We start from the raw sequence: 22,718 nt of genomic DNA, 5'->3' as shown, positions 1-22,718 counted from the left end.
GTTAGTAATTAAGAGTGTAATAAAATTACCTGTGATCACCTGGCTCATGACTACCAAATGACTGACCCACGAGTATTCAGTGAATTGAAACCGATGAAGGTGTGAGTTTATTGTTATTATTCAGTAAATTCTGACATTGTGGAAAGACACAAGTGGTGTCTGGCCTAGGCTGACTGCATAACTAGGTCAAGACAACCTCCTACACCGGGTCGGTCGCTCTGAAGCCGCTTTCCTCCTCAGGGTTGAGCTGGGATCCTTGGCAGCCCTCCCAATTCCAGGAGTGTCCTGGCCTGGGCTCTGCCAAGCTAAGAGCAGCCTCTAGAGGGCCGGACCCAGGATCCTACGCCAGAGTGACTAAGGACTCCTCCAGGCGGGCCCTCCTGATGTCCTAGAGCGGCGCCCCGCTGGGGGGGGGGGAAACGTCTACTTCCGGTGGCTCGGGACTGGGTGGGCGGGGAGGACAGGGTGTACGTCCCAGGCGCATGCAGAGCGCGCAGCCGCCGGTTTGGAGCCTTAGGGCTCTGGGAAGAATGGGAGGCATTCAGAAAGAAGGGCTGGGGCAGTGCTCTCGGTCTCAGGAGCCCCGGAGGGGGTGTAGACTAGCTCTTGGCAGTCCGAAGGTTCCTTAGGATGGATGGTTTAGCAAGTATTTCCACCCCCTTTTGTCTTTTTTAACCCCCTCCCAGCAGTGGGAGTAAAACTCCTTGTCTCCGCCTCTGCCACGGAGCTACATTCCCAGCTGTTTTTACTTTCTGGATGCTACTGTTTGCAGCGCAGAAGTTCTTGATATTGATGTAAATTGTACATGTTGTGTACATACTTATTATAGCTTATGTAATGTACACAATTATGTTAAAAGTACGTATGTTATGAGTGGTCTGAAATGGAGAAGTCTAGCCCATCAACGTGCATGATCTCACTGAGTGTTAGGTGAGAACACCCTAACATCCATTCTGGCACTTTTTAAGAACACAGTACATTGTTAACAGTAGTCGTCAGGTTGTACAACAGACCTCTCCAGTTTTCCTAACTGGAACTTTGTATCCTTTTACCAATTTCTTACTAAACCTTTTAGTTTGAACTAATTTCAAATTTATAGAACAGTTGTAATAAAGCAGAAAATTCTCAAATAACTTTACTCAAATTCAGCAGTTTATTTTTATTTTTGGAGGGGTTACTATAAGATCCTTACATTGATGCCCAAACCTGGGACAGGGATCTCCATCACCCAAGGCAGAACTGGTTCCCAAACTCTGAGCCCAACTGTTCCTGTCATAGTCCACTCCTCTGATCACCTGCCTGACACCCACCACTGACTGGCGGATAGGTGAGTTCCCCCATCCCATGAGCACCTGAACCCTAACTCACCAGAATGAGGGAATTGACCATTGAGTGTCCGCAATCCCTCCGGGTGTTATAGGAGGTAAACGCACCCCACTCGGACCTGTCAGGGTGTGGTGGGCCCCTGGGAGTCAACCTCCTGGGACACAGGATAGATTCTCCCTTTCTGACTCCTCCATCTCCCCTCACTCTCATCTCCTGTGGGCAGGCTAGGGCAGCTGCCACAGTCTGTCTCTCCCTAGTTGTGACTCCTCTGTTCCGCTTGAAACTGTTCCACCCAGAAAAAGTCTCCTTCTGATTCTTTTGTTCCACTCGAAAAACTCCTGATGTCAGGTTGCCCATGGCCTTGGCCCTATTTGGTTCTCACAGATGGCACTCTCCTGGTGACCACCAGGCAGTGCCCTCTGTCATTTTGGGGATGTCCACTTGACCCTCCATCCGCTCTGGAGCTTCCAGGAAGCTCTTTTTGGCCCAGGGCTTCTCCCTCTCTCTTTCTCTGACTCTCATCTAGCCCTTCTAGCATGGGAAATTCCTCATCCCTTCTTGCCAATTCTCCTTTGCAGAGCCTCTTAGATAATTTGACAACCATGAGCCTGGCCCCTGATATTAAACCAAAAAGGCTCATAAAATTCTGTACCCAGGACTGGCCTACATACCCCCTAGACAACTAAAACGTTTGGCCCAAGTGTGGGTCTCTGGATCCCAATTTACTCTGGAATCTTTTTAATTACTGTGAGTGATCAAAGAAGTGGAACGAGATTCTTTATGTAGAGGCTTTGTCCTTGCTATGATCTCACCCAAATCTCTGCACCCAATGCAAGCCTCAACATCTACTCCTTGCTCTCAAGCCTCCTTCCTCTCCTTCTCTACTCTCTGCCTCCACGCCTTCTTTCTGCTCTCTGCCTCCACTTTCCACCTGGCTGACGAACCACCTCCTCACCACTATTCCCCACCCTCAGCCCTGCTTTCCCAACTTTACCCCCTCCCACTTCCCCATCTTCTACATCTGCGGCTTCTTCTTCTGTTGACACTCCCCCCGAACCTCCTCCCATTTACATTCCTTCTGCCCTCCACCTCAGTTTAGTCCACCCACCCGCCACCTGTTTATGCACTAATGCAGCACCTCACCCATAAGTCACTATATCTCATCACCCAACTCAAACTTCACATGTTGTGGCCCCCCTTGGAGAGGTAGCCGGGCCAGATGGGATTTTAAGGGTTTATATTCCTTTCTCTATGCTTGACCTTTCTCAAGTAGAGAAAAATTAGGATTTTACCCTGCAAACTCTGTCTCTTATATTAAAGAGTTTCAATACTTAACCCAAGTCTATGGCATTACCTTTCATGGTCTCTATATGATTCTGTCCAAAATTCTCCTCCCTGAGGAAAGGAGAAGGGTCTGGGACAGGCTAGGACCTATGTAGACCAGATTCATCAGACTGATGCCCACCATCCCCTAGGGGCCCAGGCAGTTCCAGACCAAGACCCTCATAGGGGTTATAATGATCTCCAAGACCTGAGACACAGGGACCACCTTATTAGTTGTCTGATGGCTGGCCTAAGGGCAGCAGCACAAAAAGGTATTAACTTTGATAAACTCCAGGAAGTCATCCAGGAGAAGAATGAAAAACCCTCAGCCTCCCTAGACCGATTAACAAAGGCTCTCCTTCAGTACACTAATTTGGACCCTGAGTCCAAAGGGAGGCAACTTTTTATGACCTATGTGTTCTCACAAAGCTACCCTGACATACTGGCAAAGCTAAAAGAATTAGAGAGGAGACCCTTGACTCCTTAGACCGAGATGTTGGCCATGGCCTTCAAGGTCTACCACAACAGAGATGAGAGAGCACAGGGCTCCTTCCAACCTATGGAAAAGGGAGACAACAACCCCCATAACGAGGATCCCCTGGGTCCTGCTTTAAGTGTGGCAACAAAGGACACTGGGCTAGGGCTTGCCCTAACCCCAGGGCACCGCCCTGACCATGCCCCAGATGCCGATGTTCTGGCCACTGGGGATCGGACTGCCCCAATTCCTGGAGGGGAGCTGAGGTCAGTCCTTCCACCAGTGACTTGCTGGGCCTAGCAGCCGAGGATTGACGGGGCCCTGAGTCTTCTGTCCCTACCTATTCAATTACCAAGCAGGAACGCAGGGTAGTTATCCGAGTGGATGGGCGTCCCATAAACTCTTTGGTAGACACTGGGGCCACATTCTCGGTTCTGAGAGAGTTTTGGGGAACTACCTATCCCTCCAAATCTCCTATTGTTGGGGTAGGGGTTACAACCATCATCCCACGCAGAACTCCTCCCCTCACTTGCTCCTTATCCGAGTTCTCCTTTTCACATAATTTTTTGGTTATGCCTCAATAGCTGGTCCTCTTGCTGGGAAGGGATATATTATCCATCTTGAAGGCCTCCAAAACCTTACCCTTATTATCCTCCCCTACTCATATCTTTGTCATGGCTTTACTCCCCAACAAAAAAGAGACTTTACCTCTTTGTGTCTGATGTGAAGACTCCAACGACCACCAGAACACACATTTTCTCCTCCCCTGTAAAATAGTAGATCCAATTGTGTGGGATACTGAAACCCATCTCTGCAAATTTCTCTCCCATGGAAGTGCATCTTAAAGACCCTAACCACTTCCCAAACCAGGCCCAAAACCTGTTGCCAACTGCCAGTCTTAAGGGCCTAAAGCCAGTCATTCAGAACTTATTGAGAAAGGGGTTCCTCCAACCCACACACTCTCCATTCAATACCCCAATTTTAGCAGTAAAACAGCCTAAAGGAACATACTGTTTGATGCAGGACTTAAGGTTAATAAATTCTTCAACCAGGCCCATACATACCCTTGTTCCAAACCCTTATACTATCCTTTCCTCCATTCCTACAAACTCCACCTGTTTTTTAGTTATTATCTTAAAGATGCCTTCTTTTAGATTCCGCTATCCGTCTCTTCTCAAGACATATTTGCCTTTACCTGGACTGATCCAGAAACTAGACATTCCCAACAGTTAATCTGGTCTGTCCTACCCCAGGGGTTTCAAGACAGTTCACATATTTTTGGACAATCTCTTGCTGGAGATCTTGAGGATTTTTTCCCTCTATACCCTGACTCAACCCTCCTTTAAAATGTTGACAATCTCCTTCTCTGTTGTCCCTCATTAGAAACCTCAAAGTCTGACACAGCCACCCTGAACTTTCTTGCTCACCAAGGATATAGGGTTTCTCTGAAAAAGGTGCAGCTCTCTCTCTCTGAGGTTGTTTACTTAGAGTTCCACATTTCCCAAGGGAAGAAAGCTATCACAATCGATAGAAAAGGCCGTATTGAAAGCCTTCCAGTACCAAAAACTAAAGAGGAGATTCTCTCGTTCCTGGGTCTGGCAGGCTATTTTAGGGCCTGGGTACCAAATTACTCATTACTTGCCAGACCACTATATGATCTAGCAAAAGGAAACAAGCATGGGCCCTTGTTACTTTTAGCTGCATCCCACTTCAGAACCCTCCAGAAGGCCCTCTTACAAGCATCGGCTCTACACCTGCCAGATGTTAATAGGCCTTTTACTCTCCATGTCCATGAAAACATAGGGCAAGGCTTGTTGGGTGCTGGGACAAATGTATGGGCCCACCTTCGCTCAGGTGGCATACCTCTCAAGACAGATCCAACTATCCGGAGATGGGCTCCTTGTCTCCATGCCCTAGCGGCCTCCTATGTTTTATTAAAAGAATCGAAGAAACTTGGGCTGGGGATGTGGCTCAAGCGGTAAAGTGCTCGCCTGGCATGCATGGGGCGCTGGGTTCAATCCTCAGCACCATATAAAAAACAAAATAAAGATGTTGTGTCTACCGGAAGCTAAAAAATAAAATATTTAAAAAATTCTCTCTCTCTCTCTTAAAAAAAAATCACAGAAACTTACCTCTGGAGCTCAAATCACAGTCACCTCTCCTCATCACCTCAAGGACCTGCTAACGTACAAAGCACTGCAAACCCTCCCTCCCAGTCGAATTCTCTCTCTTGGTCTCTTTCCTCTATGACTCCTCCATGTCCTTCCAAACCTGTGCCTCCTCTTAACCTGGCAGGCTCAAGGTCAAACACAACCCCCAATACATAAATGCAGGGAAATTCTAGAAAACTTCCTCCCATGCCCAACTAATATCACTGAGGGACCTCTAGACCAATCTGATTACACCTAGTTCACTGATGGCAGCTCCTTTATGTATGAGGGGATCAGAAAATCTGGATATGCCACAGTGTCCCTATCAGTAACAGTAAGTAACAGAAGCCAATCCCCTGCCTACAAAAGCACTAATCAAGAGGTTGAGCTGGTAGCTGCAATGGATAAAGTGATACAGTAAATCACAGCCTCATGCCAGATATGCAAAAGAGTGAGTCCCAATACGTCTTTAAAACCTGGAACCTTCCCTTCTCATCAGGCTAGGGGCCATATTCCTGGGGCAGATTGGCAAATCTACTTCACCAACATGCTCAGAGTAAAACACTTCAAATACATACTAGTTTTAACAGACACATTCTCAGGTTGGGTAGAGGCCTTCCCACCTCAAATAAGCAGTCTATGACCATGGCTAACATCCTCCTGACTGAAGTAATCCCTCCGTTTGGGATGCCCACTTCAATCCAATCCGACAGTGGGCCTGAGTTTGTCTCCCAAGTAACTAAGAATTTGGCAAAGACATTGTCCATCCCATGGCACTTTCATTGTCCCTATTGCCCCCAAGCCGCAGGTAAAGTTGAGTGAGCCAACCACACAATGAAAGACATCATAAGGAAGCTATCTTTAGAGATTCATTTAAATTGGGTTAAACTCCTCCCTCTTGCCCTGCTATGCATGAGGGCTTTACCAAAAAAGCCATCCCTTGTCTCCCCCTTTGAGATAATGTATGGTCGTCCTCTTCTCCCCCCGGGAATCTCACCAGAGCCTTGGCTGGTCCCCAACCAATATGCTCTTCCCCTCCTCTTCCTTATATGCTCTGAGCTAGCCCAGATCCAGAGAACTCAGCTGCCTCCTTTCCCCTCAAACCAGGCAAATGGGTCTATTTTTCCTCCCCAGGGGAAAGATCTCCCCTAACCCCAAAATGGGAAAAGCCATTACAGGTAGTCCTGTGTACACCCAATGCTGCAAAACTCCAACAGGAAGGAAAGAAACTAACCCCCTGGATTCATATTTCTAGGTTAAAACTGGTAGCACACCCTCCAGAAGACAATTCCCACCACAGCTCCCAACCTTGCAGGACCCCCACAATTGCCCAGATTTACCTGTGAGATATCCCCAGATAACCCTCTCAAGCTGTTTTTCACAGTCACGTACCACCCTCCCTTCCATTCCAGAGGAGAAGAACACACATAAGAATGGGCTTCCCGATATGATCTAGGAACCCATGGCAACACAGTACACCCACACCCTATTTGGACCTACGTCTACTGACTTTATACTTACTCTCTTTCAAAGCACAGTGCAGGGAAGGCTATAAACCCTGTACCATGCTGTCCCACGAACTGTAACCTAGGAGGAGTTTTAAATTCTTCAACAAAATCCCTCCAAAGCACTGTTACCACAGTGATCCCCAGGCCTGTGAGCACAATAACAAAAGATACTGGATGGCTGTTGGTAAAAACCCAGGCCCGGCTCCCCCGCATCATGCCCAAGTAGCTGGATATTCAACAAGAAGAATTGCTTGATGTACCCAATTGGCTGTCTGATTTGGTTAAGGCAAAAACAGCCAAAGATCCTCTGCTCTTTTTTAAACTTGTCAATCTCTCTTTCAATCTGTTAAAGGCTACTAATAATACAAACTATGTACAGGGATGTTGGCTATGTTGTAGGCTAGAACTGAATCCCCAAAACTAATAACAAACCCAATAAATAGTTCTTGGGCCACACTCAAGGAGAACTCTTCAACTCAAGACACCACAGCCAAACTCTCAGGTGTTCCTCTCTATCAGGCTGCTCTATTGTTTTCAGTCATCGGGGAATGTACCAGTAGGAAACTTACTTGAGAAGCAATGGCAACAATCTCTCTATCAAAGGGTAATAAGGCCCACTGCCCGGCAGTCTCAAGGCATCACTTTTATGTGGGACAACTGTATACCACTGTCTGCCCCCTGACTGGACAGGCACATGTATTCTTGTTCTCCTGTTTCCCTATAAAGACAGTTACAGGAGATACAGAAATACCAATCCCTCTCATGACACACGTAAGACCCAAAAGGGCGATCCAATTCATACCTCTCCTCACTACTTTAGGAATTACAGCAGGCTTGCCAATGGGTACAGCAGGTTTGACTACCTCCCTCACATACTATAATCAATTGTCCAAATCATTCATAGATGACCTCCAACAGGTGACTGAGTCCCTACTTACCCTCCAAAATCTATTAGATTTCCTTGCAGCAGTAGTCCTACAAAACCGCCAAGGCTTAGATCTACTCACAGTGGAAAAAGGAGGCCTCTTCCCATTCTTACAGAAAGAATGTTGTTTTATGTTAATCAGCCAGGGATAGTGAAAGATAAGATTAAATAACTACAGGAACAACTAGAAAAAAGAAGGCTGCAATTGGCACAACAATCCTATTGGAACCTCTTCACAAACCCCTTGTCTGCTGGAGTCTCCTGATGCTAGGACCTCTAGTTGGGGTCTTTTTATTCTGTGCCTTCCTTCTTTGCATTTTTAATTCCTTCAAGGACAAATTAACAAAATCTCTAACCAAACTTTCAATCAGTTTCTCCTCAGGGATTACCAGCTACTTGCCAATGAGCTGGACAATACTTATGTCCACTCATACTGAAAAGCCTCCACCAAGTGCTGAAAGATGAAGATACCAAATGACAACTCCACCGAAGGGCCATCTCTACCCTACCATTCCAAAGAAATAACCCCTTGGTTTTTAGCCATATATGTTCTAACCTGCCTTCTCCTGAGCATAGGTCTTTTTATGTACCAGCCCTGGATGACATGGATGACATGCCAGAAATTAATGCTGTCTCTTTTGTTCCTTTTCGTAGCTGCAGGTTTGTGGCTTGCACTGTACCTCTGATCCTCCTCTTAGTGAAGATGACACCTGTTACCCTCCGAGGCCTGCAATTCTTACAAGCCCTATGGGAAGATAGTTGGCTTATCTCTCCCCCTGGGCCACCCCAGTGAATGGCTCATTATACCCAACAATTTGTGGTTGCAAGGCACGTTCATGGACTTCTCCCCCGAGGAAATCCATGCTTTCAGCGCATGGATATGGGGCCTCCTGGCCCTCCTTCTCCAACCAACTGACCTCCCTCCCTCTAAACAACACCCCTACTCAGCAGGAAGAAGCCAGAACTAGTATGATGCCTCCAAACCAAAACAAAAAAGGGAGGCATGTTGGTAAAGATGGCGCCCGAAGTGCATCTCTTCCGGGAGTTCAGGTCCATGATGCACTGAATGGCGTGAACTACTATCTAAGTGGCATGAACCATCACCTCCAATCCCTGAAATGGCACAAACTGTGACCTCCCACCCCTAGGAGACTCATACCCTCTCCTGCCCAAAAATGGACCCTTGGCCAACAAAAAAGTAACAGCCCACTCCCCATGCTCATTCTCTCTCTCTCCCCCCCCACTTGTTCTCTTCTGTGACCGGCTGCTACATTCCCACTAATAAAATCTTGGACAGGTAAATGGTTGTTTGGCTTGTTGAATTTACGGAGCTTTTCCACCACTCCTTACAGTTACCAGAGATTGAACCCAGGGGTACTTAACCTACTAAGCCACATCCCCAGCCCTTTTTACTTTGAGACATGGTCTCTAAATTGCTGAGGCTGACCTTGAACTTGTGATCTCCTGCCTCAGCCTCCTGAGATCCTGGGATTACGGCTGTGCCACGGCACCAAGCCAGATTCAGTAATTCTTCATTTATGCTATATTTATAATTTCTCTTTTTTTCCTTCCTGTGTGTCTTCTCTTCCCTGCTTTTCTTCTTTTTGGTGGTGGTGGTCAGGGGAACATTTTTTTTTTCCTGTGGTGCTGGGGCTTGAACCCAGGAGGTTGTGCATGCAAGGCAAGCACTCTACCAACTGAGCTATGTCCCCAGCCCTGATGTTTTAAAAGATCTGATTCTAGATGTTTTTAATCACTCCACATGCTTGTTTGATGTTCCCGTTGAACTCTGGTCACCTTGGCCTCCCAGCTCCATCTTCTTGAGTCAATTCTGTCAGGTGCCTCCTGGTGCCAGTGGGTGGAGTTTTTTCTAGCTTCACCTTGATACAGCCGGGATAGTTCTTTGGGGCTGCAGCTTCCACTGCCACCCTAGAATCACCCCAACTTCATCATCTCTGCAGAGGCTGTAAGCAGACCTCACAGCTGCCATAGCACCAGTTTCGAAGCGCGGCACTCTGAGTTTCTTTATTTTTTGGTTATACATGACAGTAGAATGTATTGTGACATACAATACATACATGGAGTATAACTTCCCATTCTTGTGGTTATACACAGAGTTTCTTTTGTCCTCATTTTTAACCATGGGGGTGTTGCCTCACTGTCTTGATGCTCAGCCAACCTGCTGTGGACCCTGCTAACATCCTAGTTTCAGGGTCCATAGTAAATAAAGGCCAAGTTAGGCCAGCCCTTCCCAAATCTTCCCTCCTCCACAATCATGGTATGTGTGGGCATTTTGAGAGGGACCTCACTGTGGGCTCTCCAGTAGGTGAGGAAGGAGATTTTTGTTTGTTTTTTATAGTATTGGAGATTGAACCTACCACTGAACTACTTCCCCAGCCCTATTTATCTGTTCTTTATTTTGAGACAGGGTCTTCCTAAGTTATCCAGGCTGGCCTCTTGCCTCAGCCTCTCAAGCTGCTGAAATTATAGATGTGCACCTCTATGTCCAGCAATAAATTATTTAACCCAGCATATTCCTGAACAGAACAAGTCTGAGTGCTATGTGGTGTTTCCTTTTCTCCCCTCTTCCCTCTCTCTTCCTTCCCCAAACATCCTAGATACGTATTCTGCATCATGTGCTAGAGAGAAAAGGTGTAAGAATGGCACATGCCTGTGATCCCACTATTCAGGGATCACAGGCTGAAGCAGGAGGATATAAGTTCAAGGCCAGGCTGGACAATTTAGCAAGACCCTGTCTCAAAAACAAAACAGAACAAAAGAAAACAACAAAAATCAAAGAGCCAAGTGTGGTGGTGCATGCCTGTAATCCCAGCGGCTTGGTAAGCTGAGGGAGGAGGATCATGAGTTCAAAGCCAGCTTCAGCAACTTAGTGAGGCACTGAGCAACTCAGTGAAACCCTGTCTGTAAATAAAAAAATACAAAATTGAGCTGGGGATGTGGTTCAGTGCTTGAGTGTCCCTGAGTTCAATCCCTAGTATTAAAAATAAAAAAGGGCTGGAGATGTAGCTCAGTGGTACAGTGTTTGCCTACCACGGGTAAGGCCCTGGGTTTAATCTCAATACCAAACAAACAAAAAACTCTCACAGAATAATAAAGGGCATATGACAGACTCTGGCTACAAAGAGCTCCCAGCATAATGTAGAAGTAGGTAGAAAAAGTGAAACAAGGTGGTTGCTATGGTGATGCAGAATACAAGAGTGGAAGCTACTCCTTAGATCAGATGCTGTGCCGGAGGTCAAAAAGAGATCATAGCCCTTCAGATGAGCCCCTGCTACCTCCATGATTTGCAGATCCTTCCACTGGGACCACATCCAGAAGAGGTTCTGGCTTTAAGAAATTTATAGCATGAGACATAAAACAAGTTGGGGGAATAAGTGGAGCAAACCACAGAACCAATGTCAAACTAAACACAAACATGACCCCAAGTTCCCTAAGAAAACACTAAGGGGCCGAGTATGTGGCTCACATCCTAACAAGTGCAGGGCCCTGGGTTCATCCCCAGCACTGAAACACAAAACAACACGGTAAGAGCAGAGGCATTAAGGAGGGATTTTGAAAGGTGATCTGATGGTGCTGGGGATGGAACCCAGGGCTTCATATGACAGGCAAATCCTCTACCACATAGCTGCATGCTGGTCCCAAAGGGTGATGACCCACTGGGCATGGAGGGAGTTAAGTAGAGGATAGAAAAGATTCTTCCTACAGACTCAGAATGGAAATCAGGGTTTCAAGGGCCCTCATGCCCTTAGACTCTCAGTGAAACTCTTTCTTAAAAAGTTAAGATTACTAGTGACCCAGCAATGCAAATGAGACATTTAAAAGAACTGAAAGGTTAGGTTCACAAAACAGATTGTAGTTACATGTTTATAGGTACTTTATTCTTATATGCTATAAATGGGAACACTCAAAAATCCCTTAATGGCAGAATGGATGAACAGCTCCATCCATATATCCATAACATGGAATGCTGCTGGGCAGTAAAAAGAATGAACTACGGATACATGCAACAACATGGTGACTCTCCAATACATTCAGTAAAAAACACCAGATTGAAATGGCTCCACAGGATGAGATTCTGGGAATGGTGAAGCCATGCAACAGAAAACAAAGCAGGGTATGCAGGGTTAGGGCTTCTCATTTGGGCATGGAGAGCTGTGGGTGCTGAGGCAGGTCGTATGCTTGATTGAGGTGACTGCACACCATGTGACTCTGAAACCCACAGAGCTGTATGCTAAAGAGTGAATCTTATTGTATGTAAACTGTTGGCCATTGGGGTTGGGGTGTGGCTCCGTGGTAGGTCACTTGCCTATATGCACAAGGCCCTGGGCTCTATCCCTAGCACTTCAAAACAAGCAAACAAACAAAGAAAAATAAAAATAACAACAAGCCTGGTTGTTTCTTGGTGTGTCTTAACTGCAGTTATTTCCTCTCCTATTTTCTTCGAGCATTGTGAGGATTTTCTTTCCTTTTTGCAGCTCTTGAGAATGGGGCTTCATGGCAGCCTGGCCTCACTGGCCCCGAGGCCTCTGCTCAATTGCACATCTCAGAACTGAAAACACATCAATCTTCACTCCACAAATGCCCAACCTGGGCTCCAAGGGAGGAAGGACACCCTGCCTGCAGGCTGGTAAGGAAAGGCTCACCCTGCCCAGCGGTACTGGGACTGGGTATTCCCAATAACAAGCTGAGCTCAGGCAGGAAGGAGACACAAGGTGGTGACACCTTGGGGCTGAGCCAGTGGCTCATTATTGGTGCTCCCCTCCTCTCAGTGTCTGAAAGTGGTGCGACAGGGGTCACCCTGAGCACAACAATAACCTCTATACAACAGTATTTTCCAGATTGAATTCTCTCATGTTTACTTTCAAATTTAATGACTTCAATAGTCATCCACCTGTTTATTTTGATTTGCTGGTAATATGTAAACCCTCTTATTTAACTTTCATTTTGCTAGCCTATCCAACATAAAATGAACAATTGCTAAACTGTTTCCTAATTTTATAACTTAAAAATGTCTCTCTTGGAAAATCTTTTTAATTTGAATAAAATATCTTTCAGAACCATCATTTAGAGGGGGCTTCTCTCCAACATGAGCTACCTGATGTTGAGTAAGGGCTGAACCCCCGCTGACAGCCTTTCCACATTCTTGACATTTATATGGTTTCTCCCCAGCGTGGCGGTTTCTCTGGCACTCAGTGGGTTGTGGGGTAGGGCTGAAAGTCTTCCCACATTCACTGCACCCCAGGGTTTTCTCACCAGTGTGGATTGTCCAGTGCAGAATGAGGTCTGTACCATGGCTGAAGGCTCTGCCACGTCGCTCTCCAGTGGGCATCAGGCTGGGGCCACCCTTTCTACGCTGGCGAGGATTATCTCCCGTGTGAATGTGCTGATGCTGTGTGAGGGTTGACCTCCGGCTAAAGGCCTTCCCACAGGCCCGGCACTCATAGGGCTTCTCGCCAGTGTGAACACGCTGGTGCAGGGTGAGTTGGGAGCTCTGGCTGAAGGCTTTCCCACACTCAGAGCACTGATATGGCTTCTCCCCTGTGTGCACTCTGCGATGCTGCACCAGAGTGGAACTCCGGCTGAAGGCCCTGCCACACTCACCACACACATAAGGCTTCTCTCCAGTGTGAATCCGTGTGTGTTCAGTAAGGTGAGAATTGAAACCAAAGGCCCGGCCACACTCCTGGCACACGTAGGGCTTTTCTCCAGTGTGGACCCTATGATGGAGGAAAAGGCTGGAGCTCTGGCTGAAGGCCTTGCCACACTGACTGCATTTGTGGGGCTTCTCCCCAGTGTGAATTCTCTGATGCTGAATGAGGCTGGAGCTCCGGCTGAAGGCCTTGCCACACTGACTGCACTTGTGCGGCTTCTCCCCAGTGTGGATCCTCTGGTGCTGAGTTAACTGGGGGCTCTGGCTAAAGGCCTTGCCACATTCCTCACACTTGTGAGGCTTCTGTCCTGTGTGAATGACACGATGTTGAATGAGGCTGGAGCTTCGACTGAAGGCTTTCCCACATTCACTGCACCCAAAGGGTCTTTCTCCAGTGTGAATTCTCCGATGCAGAATGAGGTAGGAATTGAGCCCAAAAGTCTTCCCACATTCTTCACATTTAAATGGTTTGCTGCCAGTGTGGACTCGGCGGTGCAGGATGAGGCTCGCGCTGTGTGTGAAGGCTCGCCCACACCAACTGCACTCATAGGGCTTTTCCCCTGTGTGGCGTCTATGATGTCGACGGAGGTCTGAATTATATTTGAAGGTTTTGCTGCATATATCACATTTAAAGACTCTCTCTCCTGTTTTATTCCTTTGAAGTCTAACAACATTTTGGTTTGTATTTAAATGTCTATCAACATTTAAAGAACACTCCTGGACACTCTCTCTTGGAGGCTGCTCCCTACACAGGACAGATTCCTCTCTAAAAACTCTCTTGTGCAGATGGGGTTTCTTCAGACTCTGGCCAGCAGTGTTTCCCAGGCTCCCTTCTCCCTTCCCCTCCAGGTCCCAAGGATCCTGGAACACAGGTGTCTGTGAATTGGCCCTTGAGAATCTTCTTGATACAAATGCTGGGCTCTTCACATCTTCAGAACATTCCTGGTTTAGAATGGACAGTTCCTTCTCAGTCCCAGTATCAGAATCTGTTACACAAAACATAAAGGAATTACTAGAGGACACCACTGTTCAGCAACACTCTTACACAGATCCTTACTTGGAAGGCAGATGTTCCAGTAGCAGATGTGCTATGCATGACTCAGGAGCGCAAGAGGCAAAATGGCCAGTCACAGGATGAAAGCTCAGTTCACCAGGTACCACAAGAGGGAAACTCAAACAAATTATGATTTTTCACCTATCAAACTAGCAAATGAATCTGCTAACAGGCTGCTCCAGGTAAGGAACACAATAGAAAGCCAGAGAGCCTCTGGTCTCACTGTATATTGAGGAAGAAAATCAAATACTTTTTTTTTTTTTTTTTTTAAAGAATGAAATAACACAGAGGCTGGGATTGTGGCTCAGCGGTAGAGCACTCGCCTAGCACTTGCGAGGCTCTGGGTTCGGTCCTCAGCACCACATAAAAATAAATAAAATAAAGGCATGTTGTTCAACTACAACTAAAAACATAATAATATTAAAAAAATGAAATAACACGGATAATGGAAACTATTGAAAATACAGAACCATCTCCTGCAGCCTATGTGGTCGGAAGATCCCAGGAGCATGCGTGGCCTCAGAGGGAGCAAGAGCCAATGGGTCAGCAGTTGCAGAAGGCAGGCCTGGGTGAGATGGAGAGCCACCAAGTCCAGGAATGCAAGGAGCCTGCCGTGGCTAGAGCAAGAAGGGGGTGGAGGTTCCTATGCTGCATTGATTCCCACACAGAGAATTAAAAGAATAATTCCTGTCCTGTACTGTGGGATGGACTATAAATAAATAGAGCTTTTTAAAGGGAAAGTTGGTAACACATAGCAAAAGAATTAATATTACACACCCTTTGTTCCCAAAATTGCTCTTCAAGAGTCTATGCTAAGTCAACAGTCATTTGCACAAAGAAATGATTATTATGACCATTCCTGAAATGTTCTCCCTAATTATGGGGAAACAAGAAAGAATCCAAATACTCAAAAAACAGAGGACAGGGCTGGGTGTGGCACAGTGATACAGCACTTTCCTGGCATGCAGGAGGCCCTAGGTTTATCTCCAGCACTGCAAAAAAAGAAAGAAAAAGAGTATTGTTTAAGTCAGCGATAGACAAGTCATATAATGGAATACCTTTCTGACATTATAATTATATAATAGAAGAATATATAGTTAAAGGAAAAGTCTATGACATAACTGAAAAATCAGTTTCTAAAATAATACACACAGCATAAACCAACTTTAACTGAAAATACATATGGAAGATAAGTGCTATTTCTTCCTTAAATGTGTGGTATAAGCTGGCAAAACCATCTGGGCTTGGAATTTTCTCTGAGATAGGAATTTTATTTACTGAACCAATTTCTTTAATACTTAAAAGATCATGTATTAATGCTTTTTTTAATTTTTTTTTTTATTTTTTAGGTGTAGATGGACACAACACAATGCTTTTATTTTTATGTGGTGCTGAGGATCGAACCCAGGCCCTGCCCGGCTACGCAAGCACTGTACCGCTGAGCCACAATCCCAGTCCCTATTTTTTTAAAGAGAGAGTGAGAAAGAATTTTTAATATTTATTTTTTAGTTTTTGGCGGACACAACATCTTTGTTTGTATGTGGTGCTGAGGATCGAACCCGGGCCGCACGCATGCCAGGTGAGCACACTACCGCTTGAGCCACATCCCCAGCCCTGTATTAATGCTTTCTTGTGTCAACCTTGACAAATTGTGTTTTCTGGGCAAATTGTGTTTTATCTCCATATTAAAACTTCTTGGCATAAAATGTGTTCAGATGCCTCTTTATTACAGCCTACGGATCTGTATTGTGGCCCCTTTTTATTTTGGTCATCTGTCCCTTCTTTTGTTCTTGATCAGTTATGACCAGAAAATCATAATACACTGCTATTGAGTGAAATAAAGACCTGGACAAGTGAATAGATATGGTATACTTATGGGCTAGAATATTCAGATTACAAAGATATCCACTTCTCTTGAAATTGATTCAATGCAACCTCAATCAAACTCCCAATTTTCTCATTTCACAAAGTGATTCTAAAAGTAAATGCCAAGGGTCCATTACTGAGGCAGACAGTGAGGTGGGAACACTCTTGCTGTTGGATATCAAGACTTATAACTTTTTGTTATCATTGTTGTCTGCAACACTGGGGTAAAAGGCAGGGCCTCCTACATGCTAGGCAGGTGCTCTACCATATCACCCTCCCAAGGCTTAAAAATCTACCATGTTGCAGATTGCAAGTAAAGACATAGAGAACGGAAGAGAAAATTTCTAGATGTGGGTTTTTGCACACATGCATGTGGCTTATGTGTATACCTGAGAAGGTATCTACTCTTCTCACTTCAAGGAGCAGGAGTCTTTCCATCTCCTTCGGAGCACCAGCGGGCAGATCAAGGTCTTGGGTTCCTCCCCCTGGCTGGACTATGCTGAGGGCCCACTTTCTCCCACAGAGGACCAATGATGGTTAGCTGGAGTTGGAACCTACACGTTTATCCACTTTAAGCCAAACTTTTCTCTTCTTAAAATAGCTAATAGCTAGCTACCTTCTTTCTTTACCTTCTTTTTTTCCCTTTCTTCCTTCTGTTCTGGGGATGGAATCCAGGGCCTCACACATATAGGCAAGTGTTCTGCCTCACCCCTTTTTAAAATTTTTTTGTAAGATTTGTGTCTCTGTGTGTGTATGTATGTGTGTGTGTGTGTGTGTGTGTGTGTGCGCGCGCGCGCGCCCACACGTGCACTGAAGATTGAAACCAGGATTGCTCTACCACCAAGCTACATCCCCAGCCATTTTTCATTTTTGAGATACCAACTTGCTAAGCTGCCCAGGATGACCTTTAATTACTGATCCTTCAGTTTCAGTCTCCTGAGAGTAATTACTGAGATTACAAGTGTGCACCACCACACTCCTTAGACTTGAAGTTTTTTTTTTTTTAAATAAAATAATAGAATACATACAGCATGAGAAAATTTATACTTCTCTGTTTGGAAATCTCATTACTTAAAATACTATATTAAAATAAAGAAACTCTCTTGGAAATCTAAGTATACTTAAAAATGATTGCTTTTTTCCCAAAAATCCAAGCTAATGGCATTGTTACTAGGTACATATATATGAAAAACAGATATAGTACATTTTAATCTATAAGAATCAGACTGCATTTTTTTTTTTAGGTACCAGGGATTGAACCCTAAGTCCATTAACCACTGAGCCACATCTACAGCCCATTTATTTTTTATTTGAAACAGGGTCTCACTATGTTGCTTAGGCCTCACTAAATTGCTGAGGCTGGCTTTGAACTTGTGATTCTCTTACCTCAGCCTCTGGAGCAGCTGGGATTACAGGTGTGCATAACTGCACCCAGCAAAATTGTGTATATTTCTTAAACTGGGTTTAATAATAAAGCAACTCCTATCTAAATAGGGGTTCAGTGCATTAACATGAACTGTGAACATGAGCCATTACTAAAATGTGATAAAATCGTTTTTTAAAAAAATGTACTCTTAAGCCAGGCACAGTAGTGCATGCCTGTAATCCAGCGGCTTAGGAGGCTGACAGGAGAATCACAAATTCAAAGCCAGACTCAGCAACGATGAGGTGCTTAACAGCTCAATAAGACCCTAAATAAAATACAAAATAGGGCTGTGGATGTGGCTCAGTGGTCAAGTGCCCCTGAGTTAAATCCCGGTTACTGTCCCCCAACCCAAAATGAACTATTATAGAGGAATCCAAACAATATTGCAAAATTACTGTAGACATAAACTTTGTCTATATCATCTTTTTGAGGGCAACTTGAAGGTTGATGTTATTAAAAAAAATTTTTTTTCAGTACTGAGGATTGACTCCAGGGGTGCTTTACCTCAGACTACATTTTCAGCCCTTTTTATTTTGAGACAGGTTCTTGCTAAATGCCCAGGCTGGCCTCAAATCCAGTCCTCCTGCCCCTGACTCCTGAACCGCAGGGATTAGGGGTATCCATTACTGCAAAAGGCTTCCAAATGATATTTATGTATGTATGTATGTGTGTACGCACACATATATGTGTGTGTTATATATATATATATATATATATATATATATATTTTTTTTTTTTTTTTGGTGTTGCTGGGGATTGGACCCAGGGCGCTGTGCATGCAAGCGAAGCACTCTACCAACTGAGTTATATCCCCAGCCCCCAAATGATTTTTAATGTATGTTATAGCTAGGATCTGGAATGCCCACCAAAGGCCCATGTTGAAGTTAACCCCCAGCTGGTGGTGCTATTGGCAGGGAGTAGAACCCTTATGCAGAGGGACCTGGTGGGAGGCGGCAAGGGCTTTGGGGACCTGGCCCTTCCTCTCTTTATGTCCCAGCTGCCACAACTGCTCAAGCCTTCTGTGCCACACACTCCTGCCTTAATGTGCTGTGCTGCCATAGGCCAAGGCAGCAGGGTCAGATAATGGTGAGTCAATAAATCTTTCCTCCGTTTAAGTTGATTTTGTCACAGAGACATAATGCTAACACAACTTCTCACTGTATCTTGCTACCAATGCAGGTTTGTTTTTTGTCATTCTTAAATGATTCAAGGGTCTTCAGATTATTTCAAAATAGATAATATTTATGCTCCTATTTATGTAAAGGCTTTAAAAATTAGAGCTGATGGGCTGAGGTTGTGGCTCAGCGGTAGAGCACTTGCCTCACACGTGTGAGGCACTGGGTTCAGTTTTCAGCACGGGACATAAATATGAATAAAATAAAGGTCCATCAACAACGAAATTTTTTTTTAAAAAATTAAAGCTCATCTCTAAAGTTCCCGTTATGAATATTAATTAGAACAACTACAAGTCCTGTTCCCTGAAGGTGAGGCAATTACTCCTCAAACAGTACCAGTCCTCATCATGCTCCTGGGAAGAGGGAAACCAATGAAAACCATCTTTTCCCTTCTAAGACCTCACTCACAACCCACCCAAGAGACTCAGGCACCAGTGCCTGTCCAGGGCCATCTCATCCGAGAAACTGCTAGCCCTGACAACCATGCAGCATGGACTCCAGCAAGTGATACCACCCAGAAATGCACGCCGGGTCCCAGAAGCTGCAGAGTGTGTTGAGGACAAGAGCACCAACAGGCCAAAACAGTCCTAAAAGATGGTCTTCTCTGCACGAAGGGGTCTATCCCTGGGGCAGATACCACAGCTAGGGTTCACTCAGCGGGTCCAGGAAGCTCTAACCACTCAAAACTGCTTGCAAAATTAGCATGGCCAAGGGAAATGCCAGTAGCATCCAGATGGTGGAGGGATGTGCTCACTATATAAAATACTTAACAAGATGCTGGAAGAAAGCATTACCCATAAATTTTAGATAACCCAGAATCGTGACTGACAGCTCACTGTGAGAGGAAAAACCTGGCAAACTGGCATTAGTCTGAATGCTAGGTGTCAGGCCCCCAAAGCATATGATACTAGGTAACCTAGTAACAACTTGCTTGCATGTAACTATGTTTATAGAATGCTACTTAAAACCCATCAAAAAAGAGACATAAGGTGGAGAATTGAGATTTTATTTGCTCATAGGCTCATTATCTTAATACATTGGGTAATAAATAACATGCAGATAAAAATAGATGAGGGCTAATGATATGGCTGGCAGTGGAGCACCTGCCTAGCATAGCATATATGAGGCCCTGGGTTGAATCCCCAGCATTGCAAAGAAAAAATATAAGATGAAAATAATTTAATATCATAGAACATTTGCAAATCCAGACAGCTTAGATGGTGCAGAAAGGCCGACATTTCTGTCCAGCTTCAGCATTTTTGTGTGTGTGTGTGTGGGGGGGGGGACCAGAGACTGAATTTAGGGGCACTCAGCCACTGAGCCACATCCTCAGCCCTATTTTGTATTTTAGACTCAGGGTCTCATTGAGTTGCTTAGTACCTCACCATTGCTGCGGCTAGCTTTGAACTTGTGATCCTTCTGCCTCAGCCTCGTGAGCTGCTGGGATTACAGGCCTGTACCACCATGCCGAGAGTGCTTCAGTATTAATTCTGATTTTGATTTTGTGCTGGAGACTGAACCCAGGGACACCATCACTAAGCTATACCCCTATGCCTTTTTTGAGACAGTGTCTAAGTTGCCCAGGCTGGACTCAAACTTGCAATTCTCCTGCCTCAGTCTCCTTAGTCACTGGGATTACAAGCATGTGCCACCATAACCAGCTCCATTCTTTTTCTCACATGAGTTCCTTGATGCCGGCATGAGACGTTTTTACCTAATAGCCTGTATTGGTGAGCTTTGTGTTATTATAACAAAATACCTGAGGCAATTAACTTATAAAGATAGGATTTTTATTTAGCTCGTGGTTCTGGAGGGTCTAGTCCAAGATCAGGCAGACCTCTGGCTTTGGCCCTCTGGTGAGGGCACCAGATGGCAATGGCAGAAGTGTGTGGCAGAGCCAACTGCTTACACCAGGAGCAAGGAAGCAGAGAGTACCGGTAGGGTCCCCCAATAACTTGAGGGTCTCCCACCTCCCAACTGTGCAACCCAGGGCACCAAACTTTTGACACAAGGCCCTCTGGAGTACATGGATCCACCGTAGCCCTATCCAACCCAAGCTCTCCAACTACTCCCTCTGCTTCGTGGGGTCACAAGGTTGCTGCTTCAAGCCCCAACTCCACCAGCTGCCTGACTAAATGCACAAGAGGACTAAGCCACCAGCATGGAACTTCTCTCCTGCCCATGCTTCTGCCCATACCCTGGACCCTAATGGTAGATGCTCCAGGTCCCCAACCCTTGCCCTTCTTGCTGACTAGCCTCTATGGCCTTGGGGTATCCCCAGGACCTATGAGCAATAAAATCTCAATTCCTGAGCTGTGTCTCACCTCCCAATGATGTGCGCTTTCTCAAAGAAAACCTCAGAATACGTGATACCTGGAGGACAGCACAAATTTCACCCTGAATCTTAATATGTGCTCAGGAAATCATGCATCAGGGTGGTACAAGTGTCAGAATGGATGAATCCCCAGGGACACATCACCTGGAGTCCACAGCCACCATGGGGTCTGCTCTTGTGTTGCAGTCCCTGGGTTCTGACAATGCACGCTGGATCCACCGCTGCAGTACCAGAGTCCCACTGTCTCCAAGTCTCTCTGTGCACCCCACCCCTCTTCTATTTCCTGGTATCCATTTGTATTTTTCTTGTGTCTACAGTTTCAACTTTGTAGGAGTGTCACTGTGGAATATACATGCAACCTTTCAAGCTGCCTCTTTCCCCTAGTTAGGCACACTTTTAGACTCCTTCACATCTCCTCATAGCTTGGTAAGCTCACTTCTTCTTAGCCCCACATTATAAAATTTGTGTACAGCTTTTGTGTTTCAGTTCACTTTGGATAAACACCAAGACTGTGAATGTGATCTTTTGTATGCGTGTGCACTTCTGTAAGATACTGGCCAACATCTTCCGTAGCAGCCACAACACTGTGCATTCCAACAATGGAGGCACATTCTGCTGTTCCCCATCCTTGCTGATACTGGGTGCTGTCAACTTCCTGGATGTGCCATTCTAAAAAAGAGTGCAGTGGCATCTCACTGTGGCTCTAATTTGCATTCTAGTGACACAACAAGCAGCATCTTTACACAGGCCTGCCATCTGTGTGTCTTTGGCCAGGTGTCTGTTCAGGCCTTTTGTCTATTTCTTTATTTTTATTTTTTAGTTGTAGATGGACACATCTCTGAGTCTATGAAAATTCTTATTCATTGTCTTTTGTGAAAGTTTTGGTTTTGGTAGTGGTGATTGAACCCAGGAATGCTCTACAACTGACCTTCATACTCAGCCTTTTTTTAAAAAAATATCTTTTAGTTGTAGATGGACACAATACATTTATTTATCTTTATATGGTGCTGAGGATCAAACCCAGGGCCTCATACATGCTAGGTGAGTACCCTACTACTGAGCCACAACCCCAGCCCCACTTCAGCCTTTTTTGAGATAGTGTCTTGCTAACTTACACAGGCTGACCTCAAATTTGTGATCTTTCTGCCTCAGCCTTATGAGTTGCTGGGATTACAGATGTGTATCACCATACCCAACTGTATTAGTTTTTAATCTTAATGAAATCTAGCTTATCAATTATTTACTTTATGGATCATGCTTTTGATGTCACATTCCCAAACTTACTATAAAACCCAAGCTCAAATCTACATTGTCTCTTATCATCTAGAAGTTTTATATTTAGGGCTATGAATAGTCTGTTATGGACTGAACTGTGACCTTCAGCTTATTTAAAGTCTTAACTTTCAATGGCATTTGGAGATGAGGCCTTTGGAAGGTAACTGGGAGTGGGGCCCCATTAGTGGATTAGTGCCCTTTTAACAGAG

General features: G+C 45.2%; 1 protein-coding gene and 1 long non-coding RNA gene across 11 annotated transcripts in view; one reads left to right on the top strand and one right to left on the bottom strand.

Moving 5' to 3' along the window:
- Znf251 (zinc finger protein 251) overlaps positions 1-22,718 on the bottom strand; it is a 56,966-nt gene that overhangs the window by 16,819 nt on the left and 17,429 nt on the right. For 8 of the 9 annotated variants that reach the window (XM_021723049.3, XM_040293426.2, XM_078016425.1 and 5 more), the window contains one exon: positions 11,585-14,364. The exons of the other annotated variant lie outside the window; for it this stretch is intronic. In XM_021723049.3, the coding sequence (XP_021578724.2) occupies positions 12,731-14,364 (1,634 nt within the window). In that variant the 3' untranslated portion in view covers positions 11,585-12,730. Of the gene's footprint in view, positions 1-11,584; positions 14,365-22,718 lie in introns of those variants that run through there. 9 annotated transcript variants of the gene reach the window in all.
- Positions 460-9,009, top strand: LOC120892852 (uncharacterized). Of its 2 annotated transcripts, none has more exons than XR_005737621.2 (3): positions 460-930; positions 1,172-1,327; positions 8,362-9,009. It is a non-coding gene; the product is annotated as an uncharacterized LOC120892852 (long non-coding RNA). The 2 variants fall into 2 exon arrangements; XR_013423669.1 differs by having other exon boundaries at positions 460-1,040; positions 1,150-1,327.

The sequence above is a fragment of the Ictidomys tridecemlineatus genome, chromosome 7, assembly GCF_052094955.1.
Source record: "Ictidomys tridecemlineatus isolate mIctTri1 chromosome 7, mIctTri1.hap1, whole genome shotgun sequence".
Classification (NCBI taxonomy): Eukaryota; Metazoa; Chordata; class Mammalia; order Rodentia; family Sciuridae; genus Ictidomys; species Ictidomys tridecemlineatus.
Note: the sequence above shows the minus strand (reverse complement) of the source record. Positions and strands in the feature narration are given on the sequence as shown.